This window comes from Cucurbita pepo, chromosome LG02 (genome assembly GCF_002806865.2).
Source record: "Cucurbita pepo subsp. pepo cultivar mu-cu-16 chromosome LG02, ASM280686v2, whole genome shotgun sequence".
NCBI lineage: Eukaryota > Viridiplantae > Streptophyta > Magnoliopsida > Cucurbitales > Cucurbitaceae > Cucurbita > Cucurbita pepo.
In genome coordinates this window covers 8,212,055-8,235,795 of record NC_036639.1, presented here as the reverse complement: position 1 = coordinate 8,235,795, position 23,741 = coordinate 8,212,055, and the positions used below count along the sequence as shown (strand labels likewise).

The 23,741-nt window shown below is 36.5% G+C and overlaps 1 protein-coding gene across 1 annotated transcript; it reads right to left on the bottom strand.

Moving 5' to 3' along the window:
• Nucleotides 1-9,998: 9,998 nt before the first annotated feature.
• LOC111787941 (E3 ubiquitin-protein ligase COP1-like) lies at nt 9,999-21,816 on the bottom strand. The gene is made up of 13 exons (XM_023668045.1): nt 21,197-21,816; nt 20,134-20,211; nt 19,704-19,859; nt 18,585-18,941; nt 14,287-14,444; nt 14,120-14,185; nt 13,591-13,669; nt 12,040-12,195; nt 11,845-11,943; nt 11,357-11,461; nt 11,019-11,198; nt 10,774-10,884; nt 9,999-10,677 (listed from the first exon to the last, which is right to left on the bottom strand). Exons 1-13 carry the CDS (start codon nt 21,605-21,607, stop codon nt 10,510-10,512), a joined length of 2,124 nt encoding a protein of 707 aa, XP_023523813.1. The 5' UTR covers nt 21,608-21,816; the 3' UTR covers nt 9,999-10,509.
• Nucleotides 21,817-23,741: the final 1,925 nt, after the last annotated feature.

The following is a 23,741-nucleotide window of genomic DNA, read 5'->3' as shown; positions in this document are numbered from 1 at the left end:
GTACTTTTCTATTCTCTGTACTCTCTTGTTGTACATGCCTGAAGTCATCAATAAAAAATCCTTTTAGCCAGAGTTCTCCTTGCAACTTCTCTCTATTCTTCTCTTTGTGTTCATCTAGATCGAGCGTGTGCGTTGTTGTGCGATCCTAACAACTGGTATCGATCCTAACAGTGTTGAGATATGATTCAAAGTAGTTGAGATATGATTCAAAGTATTCAAAACAGATATATTATTTAAAGTAGTTGAGATATGATTCAAAGTATTCAAAGTACCAAGATTTTAGGAGATTGTTAGTAGATTTGAATTTATCTAGGATTTCCATAATTTACTATTTCTAATTAGTGTATAAGCCTATAAATATTGGAATTGTGTAACTCTTTAAGTAATAAAGGGAGGAAACAATAATAAAGCACTGCAGATTTAATCTATTTTATCTTTTCCTATCTCTTTCAATATCCTTTCCCCAACAGACCGTTCATGTATTGAAATGTCATCTCCATTGCCTCCAGTTAGGCCTTGGCTACTATTGGATCCACATTTCTACCATTGAAACTGGGTGGATCAAACTTTGATAGCATATAACTCGGGTAGGAAAACTTGACAACTAGTCAAATCCCCCTGTAGTACATTTTGGAGAATTTTAGCCCTAGTATGTGTTGACATAATTCTGGTGACCGGTTATACACTTCCATATTGACACAACAAGTAATAGTAAATGTCTCTCTAACATGAAAGTAGGTAAAAAGGGTTTGGAACGGGCATGCAACAATGGATAACATGCCCTGAACAAGTATGACCAGGACATCCGACATGCGACCACAGGCAACACGTCTTGGATAAGCATGATTGTGACGACCTCTCCCATTCAATTGGGTTGATGTCTCTGCCAACCGACTCTTCACGAACTTAGCAATGTGCGGTGAGGCTAACTTCAGGGCTTTTGACCCGCTTCTCGTTGATGTCAACAGTGAAGTGTCTCTTCCAATCTACAAGGAACTATTGCAAACCACTTCTCGGTTCGTTGACTCTTCGCGTCTTCTCTATCGGAGACTCTCCTACTTTATTCGCTGCCCAATTTTTTTTCTTTGCGTGAGGTTGTACCACCTCCTTGTGCTTGGTGTCTTCTTGGTCAGGATAGTAACGTTCCAGGTTACTTACGTGGACAACTGGGCTAGTCTGCATCCATGGGAGCAATTGAATTCTATATGATGTCTTCTCGACTTTTTGGATAACTTTCGGCTGGTCCACAGTATTTTTGCACAAATACTTGGTTCTTGTTGCTTTGAAATCGAAGTTGATCTAACCTTGATCAAAACTCTCTCTCTCTCTCTGTAACACCCAAAAAATGAAGGAAAGCCACCTATGCAAGACCCAAATGATTCAAGGAAGGAAATTATAAGGATTAAGCAAGGAAAGGGGTCTTAGTAAGTCATTTTTATACCATAAGAAGTAATATTAAGGACTCAAGACCTTTGGTGAAGGATTGTGAATGAAAGCGTAAGCGAAAGGGACGAAAATGTCATTTTTCCAATTATCAAGGATCTTTCTAGATTTTTAATTCCTTATCTAGAAGGAATTTCAAGATATTCAAGAAGGGAAAGATAACCAACAAGAGATGAATAATTTTTAGGAAAATTATGGACTTTTTGAGAAAATAATAATAAAATATTCAAAAAGTGGTAAATTACCAAAATACCCTTGAAGTTAAGGATAATTGCGGATTTGCCATTCTGCTCAAGAATCGGAACCTTCACAGTGCCTTCTGCACAAAATCCTTCGAATCTCAACTCTCAGCCGTTGGATCACCTCCAAACTTGGATATATTCTAGAACACCCACGGATCATCACATCCAACAGCTACAATTCAAAACCAAAGCCGGTGAGGCTCTGATCAGAGTAGATATTTTCGACAGATTTTTCAGAAAATCTAACCGACACTTCACGATGATTCTGGAGCTCCCAATGTCGATTTAAGTTTCCTCTATAAATTCTGAAGTTGGGGCAATCGTTTGGAACAAGAATCGAGCAACGTCGAGCTCCCAGTCGCTGGCAATAAGTGTTTAGATTTTGAGTCTCCTACTCTCGAGTTTCTTCCAAATTCGAGAGCAATTATTTACTATTTCCTTTCAAACTTGTTCCTATAGCTTCTAAACAAGATTACCCACAAGTTCTATGAAGGAATAGAGTCCTGAAAGTGCCTAGAAACCATTCACCCAATCCCATCCGCCATTAGAGAGCTTCAAGGAAAACTCAAAATTCCAATCCGAGGATATACAAGTATTCTTCGAGCAAGGACGACCCCAATAGGTTTCTGCACCTCCAAGGAATGTTTCCAAAGAAGACCACGAAGAGAAATAACCTCAGGAACGTTCCCAATGGAAGAAAATCTGTTTCGGGTGGGATGCCCTGCACCATGTTTCCTTTGCAGGATGTCATGCCTCAAGTTTCCCTCACCTAGAAGAGAGGCCCTGCAGACTTGTAGGATGCCATGTTCAATATGCACCGAGCAAGTGACCTTTATGGTCTATCAAGGGGAGTAGTCTAAGGTCACGGAAGAACAAGAAAAGAGTAAGTTACCTTAGCCACGAATCAAGAACCTCCTAAGACCTCCCACGGTACAACATGCTCGTGACTAAGACTACGCTGCTTGGAACGCATGAAGCCTTGAGCGTAGGTAAGCAGACTATATTATAGGGCAAGCCCTTGATGCAGTATTAAGACTACATCGCTTGTAACGTAAGAAGCCTTGGATGTAGATTTTTAGACTATGCCGCTTGGAACGAATGAAGCCTTGGGCATAGGTTAAGCAAACTGTATTATAGGGAAAGCCCTTGATGCAGTATTAAGACTACATCGCTTGGAACGTAAGAAGCCTTGGATGTAGGTTTTAAGACTATGCCACTTGGAACGCATGAAGCCTTGGGCATAGGTTAAGCAGACTGTATTGAAGGGCAAGCCCTAAGATGCGGTAAGACTACGTCGCTTGGAACGCATGAAACCTTGGACGTATGTTAAAGCTGTGTCGCTTGGAATGCATGAAGCCTTGGACACAGGATTGTCAGATGCATGTCTAGTGTCGTAAATCCTAGGGGGAGTGTCTTGGAGAACGAACCAAGAACAGAAAAAGAACCTAGAAAGTACCAAGAACAAGAGAAAGATCAAGGACTAGAACATAGATCGAGATCCTAGTTCTAAGGACAAGAACAAAGAATAAAGGATCAAGAACCAAGAACCAAAAATCATAGTACTAAGGCCCTTAAAAGAAAACCAAGGTTTTAGAATTCAAGGACCAAGGTCCTCAAGAAAGATCAAGATAAGAACCCAAGTCAAGAACAATAATTAGAGGGCCTAAGTACTTACAACAAAAACAAGAACAAGAACAAAGAATGTGGTACCCTAACATATCAAGGACACAATTAAGAGCCTACAAGTAGGCTGCTTACTGAGTCTTGTACTCATTCCTTATTCTCCATTTTTTTTTCCAGGTGATAAGGAGCTGGTCAAGGTCGAGAGCGGACTCTGGAGAAGGTGCCATAGACTAACCTCACCCATCGTCCTCAACCCTTTTGTTTTATAATGTTTTGCGTCTGTTCCTTATTCTGTCTTTTAACTATTATGTTGTATTTTAAATTACTAATGTGCGCACACTACTTTGGTGTAATGTAAATTATGTTTTAAATTTTAATGATTTTATTTCGCGAAAAAATTATCTGCCTTTTGGAGCCATCGCGTCAGCCTGGTCCTTATACTCTCCGTCTTAAAATTTTTGTGGCCGACGCTTTCGACCGACCCTTCTCTTCATTTGTTTGGATGGTATTTCTGCATGAACATGAGTTGCTTCAGAGGTTCATCTCTATCTCCCTCTTTCAACTAAGGTGTTGGCTTAGTGTCTCTCTCATGCATTTGGGTGATCACTAACAAGAATTTTTACAGGTTCAATAAACCCAACTATCAACAAATCGTTCAATTGTTTGTAAAATTTAGCTAGCTTAGGTTGAGTTGTATGACACACATCTGTGGCAGGCAATCTCGCCCTCGACATAACATTAATCTCGTGATCTATCTGCTCAGGTGGAGATAAATACTTTGTTTGACTTTTAGGTCTTGTGTCGTGGTGTTCCTATAGTGGCCAGGAGGTTTCTATTGGAGTGAGCTCACTCGAGCTCCCATCTTCAATCATACAATGGTAGCGAGCGTGGGTTCATCATCGGTAAGATACCTTCTCAACTATAGCGCCGACATCATTTTTACCCTTTTTCGCGACTGGTGATAGCCTAAATGATTGTCAAGTTGGACCACTTTACTATTAAACATTTCGCTAGGGGCATGAAAATGACTTTGTGGTCAAGTAGGGAAATTCATCCCTAACACAATGTCAAAGTTGTCAATCTTTACAATCACAAAATCATTTTGTTCCATCCAAGCCCTTATCTTTATCGGACTTCTCTTTGCAGCCCCTAAGACAAGTATAACTGCATAATTGACAACTTTCTTTCGTCTTGTATCTCAATACTCTAGTATGTTTAAGCATTTTACTTCGGTCTCTTTCATGAAGTTGTGGGTAGCTCTAGAGTCGACAATAGTGTTCTTGGCCACTCTGTGAATGACCCAGGCCTCAACATGCATAAAACCATGTTCCATTAGTTGTTCTACCTCACTCACTCTCTTCTGAAGAGTAGATAAATATTTTAGGGCCCTCATGCGGGAGGTTTTCCATGTTTTTGACTAGTAGTGTTTCAACTACCGCTCAAACTCAACTTCTGAATTCATTCCATAGTGTGCTGCCTTTTGTGGGCACTCGACGGTGGCCCCCTTGCATATGAAGCAAGACAAGGGGCTTGACTTTGACTATGACTATTATGGTTGTAAGGTCTTTGCCATGGAGTTCTACCTCGTTGGGAAGACTCACATTCCCCTCCTCCGCCTTCAAGTCTGACACTTACCCCACCTTTGGAGGAGTTTGATCGATAATTTTTATTCTCCCACCACTTGCGAATGTTTGGTTCTGCCTTATCTCTTAAGGTTGATCGATACTAATATCAAACAATCGTTTGGTTGTGGCATAGGTGTGGAAAGGTTTTGAACTCTTTGTTCATAGAGCTTGATATTCGCCCACTGCTTAACCCTTGAACGAAACTGAAAATCTAGTCTTTCTCAGACATATCACGAATATCTAACATAAGACTAGAAAATTTCTTCACATAGTCTCAAATATTGTCAATATGCCTCAACTCTCTTAACTTCCTTCTTGTGATAATCTTAACATTCTCTGGAAAGAACTGAGAGCGAAGTTCTTGTTTTAAGCTCTCCCAAATGTCCACAATACAGTGACCATCTTGAATGTCTATGTACTTCGATTTCCACAACAACTTTGCATTGTCAACTAGATAGATTATTGTCAATGTGACTTTCACTTCTTCTGCCACGATATTTATGGCTCGAAAGTACTATTTGCGGTCAAAGATAAAGTTCTCTAGAGCTTTGACATCTCAAGCCCCACATAAGGCTTGGGCTCTAAGACTTTTATCTTTTTGAATCGGACTACACCTTCATTGGAGTTTGGTTCCCCAACACTCTCATGGTGAGGTTTAATATGGCGCTCACATCCGTCATTTCAGCCCTAACCACTCCAAGGGCTGCTCTCAAATCCTCAAATATTTTTTAGACCATCTGAATGATATCTTGTTGGGCATTGTCTAAGCCCTCTATGCATTCTTCCATTTGTGCAACAGAGCTCATCGAGTTATCCCCACGATCGAAACCACCAGCAATTGTGACCTTGTCTTTTAGGGTCTCGACTGTAACCATTAATTCATACGCAGACATTGCCTCAATGTGGTCTGTCATCTCATTGATTCTATCGGCTTTAGCAGCAATCTTATTCATGCGAGATTCCAAAAGGCTCATTCCATTAGGAACTTCGCTCAGGTAGAGTAATTGGCCTTCGATCTCTACCAATTGGTCAGCTTGGGACTTGCTAAGTTGTTTTGCAACATACATGTTTGTGTATTAAGATTCAAGAAGCCAACTCGACTCTCATACAACTTGTCACAATCGCACTCTTGTGGCAGCGGGACAGCGATTGTGCGGAACTTGTTCTAACCCAGCGACCAAGTCAATCATGTTAATTTCACACTTCGTAGATAATGTTGGCATATGCTCGAGCCTTGAGTCACGTTTGAAAGAAATATTTTAGAAAACGTGAGCGAAAAAATACGTTAATAATTATTTTAAAGAAAACAATGTCATAAGCTAAAAATGAATAAGCAGCAACAACGATTTTGATAGCATATAACTCGGGTAGGAAAAATTGGCAACTAGTCACATCTCCCATAATTCATTTTTTTGGTATTTTAGCCTTGGCAGGTGTAAACTTAATTTAGGAGATCGGTCATACACTCCCGTATTGACATGACAAAAAATAGTATAGGTCTATTGATATGAACCAAGATGTCAATCATGCAATATAAATTTCAAAGAAGATGTGAAAAAATGTTGTTCAAATTATCACAAAATGTTGCAATTCATGGCACATTAAAGAAAAATCAAGGTTCATTTATTTTTAGATGGTTACAAATTTTGGTTGGATGATAATTTAGAGTTATGTTGTTTCTTTCATGTATTTTAAAGCTTACTTACACAGTGACTAATTATGACCATAAAGTATACATGGTGGTTAATATGATCATAAAATATGAAAGCTACCACTCTCATAATGTCTCATGGAAGATTATGGGTTTTAATTTTGAGGCTATATAAAGGTATGTTGGAGGGAATTTGAAAATGCAGTAAAAATAGCATTTGTACTTTCCTTTAACCAATGATTACGTTTATTTGCTATCTATGTAGTTTAAATTGCATGTCTAGAATCATTCAAACTAGACATTTGACTTGAGATATTTAATCAATAAGGTAATTTGGATTTTACTTTCCTTTGGATAGATTTTTTTATGGCGGAGTGTCCTTACTTTTCTTTTAGTAAGGCTAAGTTTTTAATTTAGGTTGCATGTTTAGAATCATTTGAACTCGATAATCAGGGCTAAGTGTCCTTACCTTTCTTTTTTCTTTTATTACTTGTTAATTTTTTTTTTTTAAAACCGAATCTTTTCTTTTATATCCTATTTACTTCTTATCTCNAAATTTTAAACAAGTGTTCTTGTCTTGAGATATTCGATCAACAAGTTAATTCAAATCTTACTACTCTTGTAATGATTCCTTGTCACCTATCCAACATGAAAGTAGTTAAAAGTAGTTTAGAATAGAAATACAGCAATGTACGTCTTGAACAAGCATAATCAAGACATCCGACATATGGCCACATGCAACAAGTCATTGAATCAACAACAAAAGTCATTCTCACCCATAATTAATTAACAAACCCTCACAAACAAGAGTATATGATTTATTCCATTTATGACTTATTCCTGATTAACATTGAGTTGCACATGATTATCAGGTGAAATGTCACATGTCATCCATAAACTGTAAGACCCTAAATTTCCACATACTCAGAGTCGCTACTAACGTCTCATGCTCATCTATAATTCGGAAATATAACTCTTACATGAACATAATTGATAATGTAAACTTTAAAAAAACGTTTAAAACAACTTCTTCTCTGGAAAACACAGCCATGATCTTACGTGTTTAAATATGAAATACTAAAATTTAGGGAAAACAAAAACAAATACAAAATAATTTAAAACAATGAAATGCAAAACAACTTATTCTAACTTAAGACTAGAAATTTAAATATAAATCTACCCTATGCACGTGCCACAGTCTCTGCTCGCAATGCTGTCGTTCTCCGTACAAGTGCATCTTGCCTTTACCTGAAAGAAATGATGTGGCACACGGCCTGAGTATTTCAAAGAATACTCAGTGAGATTTCAAAGAATACTCAGTAACTGGCCCCACTATAGGGGCCATGCAAATGCAAACACATGCAATCATGATTTAGGGACCTATCTCTAATCATCTTAGGGGTGGCCTCCAGTCTCGGACAAATTGGATGTGTAGTACTTCCCTACACACGACTCACACGTGCGAGTGTGAATCCCCAGGGCGCTCGCACACCCCCTGGACCCTCTGGTCAAGCTAATCTGTAGCGACGTCCGGAGGTCAGCGGAACCCCATAGTGTCATGCGCCTCATGAACACCCTCATCTGTGTGCTTTCGCACCTGTGCGCATTCGCGCTCATCATAAGGTGCGCGTCCGCACTCATCATCTCTAGGGGAAGTAGCCCTATGCTTATGAACATACAAAATGCATGAGGTCCCTCTAAATCCATCGTAATGTCTCTTCTGACACAACCCTCTAGTCTCATCTCTTTGTTACTCTAGGTAACTCATACTCGTGGATATTTATATTAATATCATTTTCATGCTCTTAGGGTTGTGTCCTACGTCGATCTAACGACATGATGCAATATGGCACTCATCATCATCTAGCATGCTCAATATGGAAAACATCATCATATTAAGGTAAAAATCATGCAATCATCATGCTCATCATAATGCCACAACGTGCGTCAAACATATCAAGCGTCACTCAACAAAATATGTATATACTGCACATATCATCAAGCATCATAATCCACACATCATCATAACTCATACAATTATTTAACCTATCCTATAGTAAGGCCACTTACTTGGTTGGCCTTGGCCGAAGTACTCCCTAATAGCTAAACGTAAGCTCCTGTTCCGTGAGAGCTGCTTCCTACGTCGCCAAGGTTTGTTTCCTATCACACCGTTCACCACTTTTCGTTAGTATTTCACAATTAATTTACCTATAATTTAATAAATGTGAAATACAGCTCTAAAACGGCCTTGGATACCTTAATCGGGGCCGAAAACAGATCCGGGAGGGTCGAAACAGTGGAAACCGGGCTGAAAACAGGTGAGCCGAGCCGAAAAGCCGCTGGAGCCGTCAAAGCGTCACCGGAGGGAGCCCGAGCCGTTTGCGCCGAGCCGAGCCGAGGGACTGTCTGCGCCGCTGTGTGACACGTGGCGGCAGCAGAGAGAGCCACGTCGAGCGGTAGTGTCTGGTCGAAGCGTGGGTCGCAGTCCGGTTCGGGTCGTGGTTCGGGTCGCGAGCTGTGGAAGGCTACTGGGCCAAGACTAATCGTTGGGCCTCGGCTTACTGGGCTGGGCCGCAAGTGTTTGGTGGTCGTTTGGTGTCGGTTTGAGGGTGGTTTGAGGGTGGTTTGAGGGCTCGTCGGAGAAACTGGACACTCGCCGACGTTTGTCCGAAATCTCTCTCTCTCTCGAAATTTTCTATCTTTTCTCCCTTTGCAGGTGTTCTGAAGATGCTGGGTGTCGTGGGCTGAGGGTTGGGCGTGCTGTGGCCGTCGTTTCGCGTGGGTTCCGCGAAACTCGGCGGTTGCCGAAAAACTCGCGGGTTTTCTCGTCTTCCTCTTTTATTTATTTATTTATTATATATATTATTATTTTTCTTTCTTTCTTTTCCACGTCGTTACATAAACCCTTTAAGTTACTCTTTTAACATGATCCTTTGGAAGATCCTCCATGAAGTTCATGCATGTCAACCAAGAAAATTATAAATAAAATAATAAAAATATTACCTGAATTTGAGATGTTATGCACATGCCAATAAGTCCAAATCATATACATTGACTTCTTGATGTTAAGGTTAAAAAGATTAAAATGAAATAGTTAATATACCAATGGTAATTTTAAAATCAAAATTCAATTCCAAATCATAGACAAAATGGAAATTCAAAAACAAAAAATGGAAATCTTTTACCAAAAAGTAGCAGCAAGAAATAAATCATTATAATAAACAAGAAACATTTATTTACAAAGGGCAAATCCAACAATAAACAAAAATGTTGAACTATATTTCAAGTCTTTTATGTTGTAAACTAGGAACCTTAGTTATGAATTACACTATATTTCACCCAATTTCGTGAAAGTGTACGAGAAGGAACAAAGTAAAAACAAATTCAATTTGTAGTTAACTCTGATGAAAGAAGTAAATATGAACTTCGCATGCTTTACCAAAAATTTGCATGCCAATAATCAAATTGCATTTCCTTTACATAACTTTCAAGTCTTTGACAACTTCCCCATTGGTCTCTCCCTATCAAACTTCAATGGTAGGTAGTACAAACACTTACAACTTTTTCTGAACTACGTATGAACATTCAACTCTCCAACAAATAACCATTCCTAGGCTTCAAAATAATCACATAATTTAAGAAAGAAAAAAAAAAGTGAGGAGATGGAGTCCACATAGCATTTGCATAACCCACCCTTCCACAAAAAATTTACAAGTTAATATACAAAGATTGAGGGCGTGGAATTTTAGTACCTGATTGTTAGCTCCTAGAGACAAAATGTTTGTGGTGTTCTCCAGGATTAAATGGGATTTAAAGCTAACCATTAATCAGGATGGCCACCTTACTGATATCGCGTTCGAGATGTGTACCTTTCTTATTCTTTTATCTTCTTTCCTTTGTCTCAAGTCATTTCTAATGTTGTAATTCAGGGTGCAAGTACCAGCACTTTGATCGTTCCTTGGCTGTTTGCTGTTAAAATTGTGGGGCTATCACTCTTCCAACAAACAGCGCTTATGAAATATGAACTTGCATCTTCATCATTATCTTCTAAATCTGAACTAAATCTATGCCAAGCCATTGGTTTCGATATCGCCTGCAAGTAAATCCCGTTTGAACAACTCCTTGATATCAACTGATTATCACAAGGAAAATCTAGCAGCAAATAAGGTGATTGAAAATAAATGATAACCTTGTGATAAATGAAGACTTCGTTAGTTTCACTGCCGCATGCTATGTATTCACTGTTTACCGTTAGACCCACAAAATTCTTCTCATTTGTGTGTCCTCTATACACACACAGCTGCAATGATAAAGAAACAAAGCAGGATAAAATCAAGAAAAAGAAAAACATGGAGAAAAAAGAGAACAATTTTCATGAAGATCAACTCCAATTTGTATGTAAATAGACAACATATATCAAGAAGATAAACTCACAGGCATATATTCCTTTACATCCCATAACCGCAGAGTGCTGTCGGTCGAAGCAGATGCGAGTTCATTGTTCGACAAGAATTTCACATAAGAAACTGCTTTCTTATGGCCATTAAAAACATGCAGAGGCTGGCTGATATTTCTCAAGTCGTAGTAGTGAATATTATGATCAGCGGAACCCACCTGAAAATACTCGGTATTAGAGAAAGAAGGATTTGCTTCACTGTGCAAGTAAAAGTTCATCAAGATTGTCAGAAGATCTTTGGTTAGAATGAATGACACACACATAATTTCAGTCCAGCGTTTATGATATTTGTGTAGATAGAGCAAAATAGACGTACAGCAACGTATAAGCTAGATCCTGGGTTGTACTTAACAGAGCAAACATTTGCTTTCAGGTCAATGTTAAACACACTAGCTTCTTGCCTTGTGCACCAAATTTTGACCTGTTAAAAGAAATAGAAAAATGCACCTGAGAATAGTATCACAGAAAATAAGCAGAAATATAATTTGTTTCAGTAAAGACCACCCAGATATGACCAAACTATTGACCCTTGGCCTATTTCTATAAATCATGTTTACCAGTAACAGTTTCAGTATGGATCTAAAATTATAACGGTGAATTGACAGAAACAACTCAACAACTCATAACAATTTCCAAGTACAACGGTTGATGAGCCAAATATACTTTGCTCTTCAAGTATTGGAAACGTTGAAAATGATGCATCTGAGAAATCAGGGAATTGCTGGTTGACTCTCACGTATGGCCCATCAATCACAAAGCCAATTTCTAAGATCAATGATTTTCACCAACTCAAACTTAAGTTACCTTACAGTCATCGCTGCCAGATACAAGCATGGTAGGTTCAGAACGTGAAAAATCTACACTCCAAGCTCGTTTTTCATGTTCTTCATACTCCATAACACTCTAAAAGAAAAAGAGCCTGTTAAAAAAGATAAATATGACCAAATAATGGAGATAGTTAACAAGCTAAGAAAACTTTAACTAGATAACGGTCACCACCTGACGAGTATTTACATCCCAGACAGTTACTATTCCCTCGTAATCACTACTAGCAATATGACTTTTTGTGTATTTATTCCAGCTCAAACAGCTAAGTTTTGATCGTGTAGACATCTCAACAACGGGAAAGTGAACATCGGCTGGTTCATTTACTACCTGGAAATAGCAAGTACTATCGATAATTTATCAATCATATTCATATTACAGTTTAGAAAATAAATAAAAACAAATAAGATACAGTTATATCATGTGGCTATAAGCCACAACATAAACATTATTCTGAGTGAGGCACATTCAGTCTGGAGACCTTTCTCCACATGGATGATCCAAAGCCAGAATAATTTAAACTTAAAGATACAAGTTGCATTTACTGATACTTCTCAGTTATAACACGAAATTTAAATATAATCTTTGATATTTTATATGTTTAGTAACTTACTAATGAATCAACTAAGTTTCAGGATTTATATCAAGAAAATATAAAACAAACACCATCAATTAATACTGTGATTCAATCCACTAACATTAGATTAAATTAAATACGAAGTCCTTTGAAATATTCAAATTAAATTTGAAAACCAACATATCAATATATATTAAAAAGAACTATACATTCTTTCTGATGCGGTGCTTTTTTGTTGCTCGTTTTAAAATTACAAAGTCAATAAATAATTTTCAAAAAGGTTCATATAACTCAATAATCTCCTACAAAATCTCTAATATTTATTTCTTACGACTTTCATTATCTTATTATTCATAATACTTAGTTTTGCAAATAGAGAAAATTTATCAAAAATTTTCTTTCTTTTCTTGGACTTTGATTTATAGTGCTATTACTTCTTCAGTGAATCTCCACGAAAAATCTCCACAATGGTGTTATCCCCTTCAGCTTGTTCTTTATGTTTGAAGGCCAATGAAATCAGAATCACTAATTATTTCATTGCCTTTTCTCTCGTCATTGCTAGAATGCCCTAATTTCTCTCACCGTTCTTGGAACTTTGGGGAAGATAACTACTCTGTGGGCTGGTTCTTCCCATCAAAACAAAGTTATTATGGTTTAACGCTTGCAAAGCTATTCTCTTGGATTTTGGGTTGAAAAGAAATCGAAGGGCTTTTTAAGACAAGTCTTTTGGTTGAGTGGATCGATTTGAGCTTATCATGTTTAAGGCTTCCCAGTGGTATTCATTGTCTAATCATTTTTCTGTTTATTCTCACAATGACATTTGTAACAATTGGGGGCCTTCGTAGGAGCTATGATTTTCAGATTTTTTTATCTTTGATTTTATTTCTGTTTTTCTTCTCTTTTTCCTTCCTGAATCTACTCTTTGTAGCCTTTGGTTGGTCATATTCTGTTCCTCTGTCTGCTTATCAATGAATTCTCGTTTCTAGTTCAAAAAATTGCAATGTTTCACCGTAAATTGAAATGAATATTTCATACATGAAATCATAGTATCACCATCTTTTGTATCCAATTGACAGGTTATCTTATGCATGACTTTCTTGCAATTAATATCGTTTAAATTTTCCAATGAACAACCATTAAATGCTTACCGAGCTAAACTCAAAAACCTTGATGCAACGTGAAACACCAGCAGTTGCAAAGAACTCATCATCACGATCAAACTCTATACTGAAACAAGAATGACATGATTATCATTTCCGAATTTTTACTAACTCGAACAAAGCCTAAAGAAAATATTAAAGCAGTCTCAGTGAAAGACAGATGGTGATAGAAGAAGGTTCAAAGTAACTTATGAAACAAAAATTGAATGACAATAATCTCATTATTTCAGGATCCCTAACATTTAAGTGTTTGCCAATAATGAGTTGTAAGCAAAAGGTTAGAGATTAGCTTAGAGAAAAATTTAACTTCGAATTCAACTTAACTTATTTTTTAATTGAACAAGATATCAACTACCGCTCAATCAATAATACCTTGATAGATCCAAATTAAAGTGTATGAAGATTAAATCAAGTTCTAGAATGATAAATAAATCCAGTAAAAGAATCTGAATCACTACGGCAGGATCTCCAAAGGAGTTAAATGTCTCAATGTATAATGTGAATGATGATCCCTCACCTGGATACAATATTTGCAGAGTGAAAAAGATCACCATGTCGAAGTTCGGCAATCACTCTCAATCGGCTAATCCATAGGCCATGTGATAAGACAGAAGTAAACAAATAGTCAACACTCGCACAAGAAACCATAGCCAAATAGTTAAAACAAGTAAATTAAAATTGTACCTGTATCGCATAAAAGAAGTTAGAACAGACTGAAAATCTTCAAGAGCTGGATTATAACTTTCTCCACTGCTCAACTTTACATCTTTATCCTCTTGCTTAACCAATTGCTTCCTCCAATTTCGTCGTTTTTGCAGATAGTAGTCTTGCAATTCATTAAACTATATGAAAAAGAGAATAGATCCTAAATGTCAATAAGTGAATCAAACAGTTACGTAGGCAGTCCATTTCTTGTTAACAATCCTATTTTTTCTAATTAAAGCTTGGTTGACATAATAGCATTGGGAGATGGACTTAGTCAGCATAGAAAATATACAATTTTCCAAATTTCACCAAAAAGGTATCAATATGGTTTAATAAAAAAATGCAAGGAACAGGAAATAAATTAATGTATAGCTGCCTCAAACTAGATGCCTTAAGAGTTTCAAAAGGATGTCATCAGAACATTATGAAGAATTCTTTCCTTATCTGCTGATCGCACTTTTCTTCTTGTGAAAATAGTTTCCTCATTCATATCCTCTTTGCTCTAGGTGAAAAATTCTTTCCTACTCACTCTCCCTATTTTAAAAAAAAAAAAATTTAAAGTGCTCAATTTTTCTTTTTTCCTAACCAGAAGCTGAAGTAATACACATTTTTATAATTGAAATGAAAACAGAGCACAAATATTAATAATAATAATAATAATAATAAAGCTAAGCCACTAAAAAAGAATCAATCGTACAAAAGAAAACATGGTAAGAAACCGAGTTTTCATTGAGAAACATGAAAGAATAACCAAAGGCTACAAAATAACAAGACGGACAATAATACAAAAGCCCCAAAAGCTACAAAAAGGAGGCAACAAAATAACAAGCCAGACAACAATACAAATGCCCCAAAAGCTACAAAAAGGGGACTCCAATTTAACCTGAGGAAAAGGCAGTGGTTTGGGACAGCAATGGAATTGACAAAACTAGAAAAAAGAGCAGCAAGAAAAAACCCTTGAAGGATCAGGGGTCCAAACCCTTAAATCCCCCCGAGCACAGGCAGATCAAGAATAATAGAAAGGAGACCCATTACATCAACCATTTATCTATTGGAAAGATGGCGACTGAAACACAACAATAAAGAGGAAGAGGGGTTAGAAGATGGTAAAATAGATGGCGCAGAATGAAACTTCTTGCTCGAAAAATGATATAAACAAGGGTACAACTCACGAAGAGACTTCTCACCCGCCCACAAGTCTACCCAAAAAGAAAATCTCATACCCACCCCAACAAAACATTTAACATTAAAAAAAAAAAAAAAAGACGGGAAACCAAAGGAAATTGCTTTCTAGAGATTTTTAGGTCGACGAGTGCCACCAACCTCAATCCAATCGAAAGGGTATAGGTCGTACTGACTCACACTAACCTTGTGCCACAAAGTGTTAGGCTCCATGAAAAATCACCACAACTATTTGGCCAACAGAGATTTGTTACGTAGACTCAAGCTACCAGTCCCTAATCCTCCACTCCACCAGCTGACCTCCACCTCCCATTTAACCAAATGGGAGCCTCCCTCATTATCCACCCCTTCCCACAAGAAATTTCTTCTCTCTCTTTTAGTGCTATCCTTAGCTGAAACCAGAATTCGGAGGAGAGATCAAAAATAATTGGGAGATATGAAACTCTTGGGATTTGATCTAACAAGCTTGTTGAAGAACAAGACCTTTAGAATTATCCAAGAACCTCAAAAACGATAAAGAATCAATCCAAGGGTATGTTTTTGAATGGATTAGCTTGATGATCAAGAGATCAAGAGTAAGAAAACTCATTCTAAACTCGTGATTCGAATCACTCCACAAGATAGTTTGATCAAGACTACTTGAATGACTCTTGCATGCAAATCTAAACACAAGAAATGCAAAGGAACAAGTTCATGGTTTATGAAGCATAATATGCAACTTTTATTTTAATATCCAAAATCTTCGTGCTAAAGCAACAACATGAATGGCTATTTATAGTCCTGAAAATAAATTTTAAAGTATCCTATAGTCAATTGAAAGGTTGTAACTCTAACTAATTGTAACTTAAAACCTTAAAAATAATACTCCAAAAAATTGAAAAATACAAACATCCCTAAATCCAAGCATGTATGTCATCCACCATGAATACTTTGGGGCATGATTAAGACACCTTATTTCATATCACTACCTTCCTTAGAGAAGAAGGCCTTCCTCCAAAAAGATAACTGCTTTTGAACCTAATTCACAATCGGGTTCCAGAATATAACACTCCTATGGTTACCTCCCAGAGGCAGCCCAAGAAAAGATGGAAGCCAACCCAACTCACACCCCACCAAAGAGGCCCAAGAGCTCAGCTTAAAGGGGCAACAATTAAAGCCAATAGAACTATTACCTCTGTTAATATTAAACCCAGGCATCACCTCAAAGAAGGATAAAAAGTATTTAAGGTTCGTAAAGGACTCTTGCCCCAAGCATAGGAATAGGGTATCATCAGCAAACTAAAGATGAGAATGGTGGACTAACTACTTACCCACTTTGAACCCTCAGCCACTCTTTTCTTCATCACTACAAGTGATACAAGTCTACTCAAGACATCCACCACCACGATAAACAGAAAGAGCGATAGGTCCCCTTGCCTTAGCCCTCTAGAAGTAGAGATCTTACGTCTAGGCCCCACACTCATAAAGATGGAGAAATTAGTAGACCTAATGCAATTTAAATCTAATATCTCCTTTTAAGTCCCAAACCCCTTCTTACCAAGGACCTTGTCAAGAATCAACTGTACAAGAAATGATTGATGCCTTGGTTCATAAGGATTCATCCTCAAATCTATTTGTGAAATTTTGTTGCAAAAATAAGCTATGAAAATGCTTTGCACTCATGTACACAAATGAAGCTTTCATTCACACCTCTCAAACTTTCAATAGAACCAATATTGGTTTTTAAACTTTGAATCAATTATAAGCTAAAAAAAATATAAATAAATAAATAAAAACCAAATTGAAAAGAAACGCAAATGAAACATATATCTGATCTTGAGCCTAAAGCTCTAATACCAAATGATATGGAATCACCCCAAGGGAGAAGAAAATTTGGATTACCTTTTTGATCAAATATCTCAAGGCAAGAATACTTATTTGAGATTCGAATCACTCCACAAGCAAGATTGATCATGTCAAGCTTGAATGACTCTAAACATGCCATCTAAACTACATAGAATTGCAAAGAAACTTAATCATTGGCTAAAGGAAAGCACAAATGCTCCTTTTAATACATTTTTCAAGTCTCCTTTACAAAGATGACATACGTGGCTTTATGTAGCCTCAAAAATGAAACCATTGACCTTCCATGAGGCATCTCAAGAGTTGTAACTTTTATGCTTTTAACTTTTATGCTTTATAACCATACTTAGCCACTATGTAGATGTAACCTTAAAGTAATTAAAAGCTTTAAAATACATTAAAGAAACACCATAACTCTAGATTATCATCCACTCAAAATTTGAATTGCAACATCTTGTGATAATTTGAACAACATTTTTTTCACAACTACCTAGAAGTTTATCTTACATTATTGATGTCTTGGTTCAAATCAGACTCCCCCTGTGGATTGTCATTTTCAAGCTCCCAAGTGTTAAAATGGGGAAGAATGATTAAGTTTTGCAAAGTTTTGATTTGTTTTGTTTTGGTTATTAGTTTTCTCTAGAAGAAATGAAGTAGCCATCGGTTATCAATATTTGGTTGAGGCCTTATTCGTAGTTTCATCATTCATTTGCAAGATCTCTAAATCTACCGTCAAAGTTTTTGGAAAAGTTCTTGGTTCTTTAAATGTTTGTTTATTTTTATGGTTAATCCCTATTTGATTGTATTTTCTGTTTTTATTTTTATTTTTATTGTTATTTTTATTTTCACTCCCTTGGGAAGTTTGTATCCCTTGAACATTTAGTTTTTTCATTATAACAAAAACTTGTTTCTTGTTTAAGAAACATAACTTTTGAGAGGGTTCCATTGAATAATAGAGTATCAGTGTATTCAATGATCAGAATAAAAAGAGAATTAGTTAAGAACTCAAGGGTCGAGATGATATTTCCAAAAGTATGCACCACTAGAACCGAGAAGCTAATATTTACAGTCTTTAAAACAACCAACAAGATTAGTATTACAGAGAATACACATTAGGAAGGTCAAAAAAAATCTATCTCCAAATCACTGCAATTTCATTTACAGAAAGATTTGAGTACCTAAGAAGGCAGACTGGAATAGACCACTGAGATAGTTTTTCTTTAGAACTGGAGTTTAAATAAAAAAAAAATTACCTGTGTATGGACCCGCCTTTTATTTGCTACGCCTAGTCCGGATTGAGCAACAGAATGCAAATCTGAACTGCAGTGAGCATCTTTTCTAAGTGGTCCCTGAGAACCTATATGAGTCTTCGCATCTGCTCTAGCATTGGGTGAATTCCCAGAACTCATCCAGCCTTGTGACCGTTGGGCGCCACAATTAGCTCCATTCCCATTCTTGTCAATTAATGAAGACCGTGATTTTGTTGATACAGTGTCATCAACCAGCATTTTCATTTTCCCTGAATACCTTTCTTTCGACCTATATAGTTCCAATCTCTGTTTCTCCACAGAACTAATATCTTCCTTAATGTAGTGAAGATCAGCTTGTATCTATAATGGGAAAATAAATAAAAAATTAAGAAATTTAACAAAAGTTATTCTTGATCAATAAGAGATTCTCTGTATCTATAATGGGAAAATACTTTATGCATGCACTAACACTCAACCGGAACTTCTACCATTCAAGTTACACATTCATAATGCCCTTTACATGCACGTAAACTAAACTTTTCCAGATCCCATCCATATTGTATTAAAAAACACATGGTGATTTCTCTGAAGACATGTAGCTATATTGTGGGTGAATTTGTTTACAAATGAGCAAAAGTATTGAAATAAAACTAACTCATTAAACCAGTTCAACATTGTCCGAAACAAAGGAAAATATAAACTCAACAACGTGTCAAAGTGCATCAATAAAAATGTTCCGAGAGTTAGATTGAAATTCAGAGTTCCATAAATTGAAATTTAGATGCCCCCGACAAATTTAACTACGTCAAGACTACATATTTAATCTCTGGCATTAAATCAAAGTAGTTTGTACTTCTTCAATAAAACTGTTTCATCTCCAACTTGATAAAGTTAAACTTACTCAAATTCTAAACATGACATTACTCAGACCTCTTTATTAGATCTGTCAGTATCATCTTTAACACACAGAAAGGCAGCCCATCAAATTACAGATAGGATAACCAATCAAGTCTCAGAAAATACTTCTTTTATTTTTTTTAATAAGAGCACATAAAGTTGTTCATGTACACGATTTCTAATAAGCAAGGAACAAAAAAAAATGACAATTGAAGTAAAAGAGACCTCATTAAGCTCCTCAAGCTTTTGCTTTCTCAAGTAATACAAGAAGCCAAGTAAAATTTGCATATTTGTCTCCGCTTCTTCTTGCTCCATTTTTCTTTTCTTCTCTGCAAGGAGGGTTAAAAGTTCATCTAGATCCTTTATTGACATGTCGCAGCCCTGATAAAGTAAACAAGGAAAATTAAGCTTGTGAATGAGGTCAATGAAAACATTGTAAGCGGATTAATAATAAGAGGTTTGTACTAAAATAAGCACATTAAATAGCAACGGTAGATTACTAGCATGGAAGTCAACCAAGAAAATTATATTATCCTAGAATCCCAATGTCAAAGGTAATAATGCACACCTTTACAGTTCATCAGTGGAGTGACGGTGAGTAGTAAATTCAAGGAGAAAAAAAAAAAGAGAAAAATGTAACAGAAATTTTGCTGACCTTTTGTAATGCATGATGAAGATATTCAAATGGGGATGTAGTCTTTTTTATCTGACGAGCAGCAGTTTTCTTTAAGAACTGCAAAAATTGGTACACAAGTAACTACGTATATGCATTGCAATGTCATAATTAAAGAATGAAATTTAAAATTCCAAAAATATAGTGACAGTCGCTTGACATAAAGTTAGAGACAAGGGCATAAAAAAAATTGTTTTAACGTAACATGAAGAAGATTGCTTGTCAAGTAATTTCCTTTAATACATGCTGACTGTCGATACGGACTTTAGAAAGTTCAATTTATTAGAAAACCTACCTTCTAGATTGCATATTTGGATCCCTACTCCTTGTTTGAATTGTAATAATCTAATAAAAGAATGTTGATTTATATAATAGCATAACCATTCAGGAGAAATGTCTAAATGATCAAGGTATCGTCAGCATATTTGGATAATTTAATATTGCATGAGACACTAGATATAATAGAAGTTTACAATATTTAAGCATTAAGTAGAACTACTGCATACTGAAGATTTTAGGAACTTCTACCAAGTTAGATCAAGGTACAAAAAGTGAAGGTGCAGCAAGAGCTTAGCTGCTAGTAAACTATGAAAATATTCATTTTCTACCCTCTTTTTTCTTTGATATGTAACAGACATTTTGTTGGGAATGCAAAGAAATTTACAAGTCTAACAATCTTAGAAATTAAAGAGATTACTACACCCAGAATGGAATGACTTCCAGTACAACAACAGTCTAACCGAGACCAGTAGTTTAACCCTCCAGCGTGCAATCTTAGGTACTTAGTCGCCAACATATACTTGGAAAAAATATGAAGTTACATGTGATATCAACTGATATTCGTATAAGCAAGCTTGGGGTTCGAATAAAACTGAAAAGTTTAAGAAACTTCTGTTTCGGTGATAGGAATTAGAACCAATTGAGTTGATTGTCACTAACCAAGCCAAGCTAAATATCTAGAACTATGCCCTCCTTAAATATTAAAATCAATATTTATCCTAACAGAGAATCATCTAAGCTCGATCACGAGAAATGAACGGCAAACCTTATCAAGCAAAATATTGGGGAAAATACTGTTGCTTCTGATGAAATTACTGCAACAAGGACAATCACTCTTATTCCGAAGGTGAGTAACAATGCACATATAGCAAAAGCTATGTCCACAGGTAGTGAGAAACGCATCCTTAATGATCTGCATGCAAATAGGGCAAAGCATATCCTTATCCAAATCCTCGGCGTTGACATCAGACGCAGAGGCCTTCGCCTCTCCGGCATCGAATTGAGCAGCCATCACGAGCGGCAGCGGCGGCGGAGGAGGAGAAGAAGGAGGAGGAGGAGAAGGAGGAGGAGGAGGAGGAGGAGGCAGCGGCTGCGGGGCAGGGGAAGCAGTGGAGTCGAGAGCAGAGGGATCAGGCTTGACAGTAGGAACCAATGCGCCGATAGAACCCCCACCCATAACTGAGAATCCTGGTGTGCCAGAGTTGTAACTGAAGCAATGGAGATATTTTGGGAGACGGGGAGTGGAGAGCCTGAGAAAATTATGTGGCTGCCATTGATGGATGGAGAGAGGTTTAAAGAAGGAAAGAAGAAAGAGAGGAATCAAATCAAAAGCTTTGAAATGGAAATCAATGGTGGGTTCGTTTTGGTTTTGGTTTTGGTTTTGGTTTTGAAGAGAGTGGAAAATATTGGAGTCGTTGCCTTTCTGGACACATATTTTTGTGAGGGCCAAAACTGCCCACGTTAGGCGGGCGATTTCTTTTTCTTTTTTTATTTAATATTTTATGTTTTTTCAAATTTAAGATTCCTCCTTAATCTAATTCTTATGCACCACTTTTTTCGGTTCTTTAGTAGTGTTTGTGAAGCTAACTCATTTTTGTTTGCCTACAACGGAGCTCTCATAGGAACTCATATCAACAATAGACCTTCTAAAACTCGTTTTGCAGCCAGTATCTTCATTCTCTTGACGTTCATATGTCCAAGTCTATTGTGTCATAGACTTAAACTTGAAGCACTCTCATCAACAACAGTCATATTTACACACTGTGTAGTGGTGTATAAGGTTCTAGATTTTGTATCACGTTCTACATCATAGCACTCTTCACAATCTTTCACGAACTCGTCCCAAACTTTGGTGCATAACCTGTGTTATCCAACTGACTAATAAAGATCAGATTTTCTTGAGAATAGGAATGTATCTAACATCCTTTAATGTTCATTGATTTCCTGTCAAAAATTTTATGTAGCCCTTCAATATCCAAGGTTTTGTTGTCAGCAAGATACTCCTCGAAATTTCCAGACTTAAAATTTCGAAACAATTCCTTATTTGGAGACGAACGAAAAGATGCACCTGAATCCAAAATCTAGGATTCAATCGGATTGTCCACACTGAGGATTAGAACATACCCAATGTCTTCTGCTGAATTTATAAAATCATGGTCATCCTCCGATTTGTGATTATGTTTCTTCTTTGATCTTGTACAATCGCTCGAAAGTGACCATCTTCTCCACAACTCCAACACATTACGTTTGGTCTATTTGAAAAAATTTTACGGTTCTTTGATTTTGATTGACCTTTATTTGAGACCTTCGATTTACTTCTTCCCCTTTGATCAACACTAAGGACACTACCAGATGACTCCCCAATTTCTCGTTTGGGAATACTTTCACTGAGAACTACATCTTGGATTTCATCGAACTTTAGTTTCTCAGATCGTTGGGAACTGCTGATCACGACAACAACAATATCCCACAGCTTGTGTAAAGAAGACATCAAAATCAGTGCTTTAATTTCATCTTCAAAATCAATTTCCACTGAAAGCATTGACTTACAATCATATTGAATTCATTTATATGATCAGCAACATATCCACCTTCAGGCATTTGTATATTGAACAATCTCAGCATCAAATACACCTTGTTTATAGCCGACAGTTCTTTGTACATATTCAACATCACCTTCAACAGACCTAACGTTGTCTTCTCTTTGATAATGTTGAGCACCATGTTTCTGAATAGCGTCAACCGGAGTTTCTACTGCTCTGTGGACATGGTATTCGACTTCACCCCCAACAGGGGTCCGTGAAATTTTTTTCTAATACAGATAATCTTCAATCTGCATTTTTTAGAAATCGAAATCGGATCGATCAAACTTCTTAATTTCAAACTTTGAACTTTCCTTCTTCACAGATCGTGGTGAATCTCGCCTAACTCTGATACTAATTGTTAGGATCACACAATAACGCACACACTCAATCTAGATGATACAAAAAAGAAGAAAGAAAAAATATAATGAGGAATATTAGGTAAAGATTTATATTCATCAATATAAGTATAAATATGTATAATAAGATAGAATAAAGAGGATACAGTACACTAATAATAATAATAATATATATATATTTATTTATTTATTTATTTACTTCATTCAGTTAATATATATATATCTTTAACCTAACTATGTATTATATATATATACCATATTTACCACATATAATTATCTATATATATATAGTATATACCATAAATAGCTCTACCAACAAACCAAAAAAAAAAAAAAAAAAAAAAAAAAAAAAAAANAATATAGCTCTACC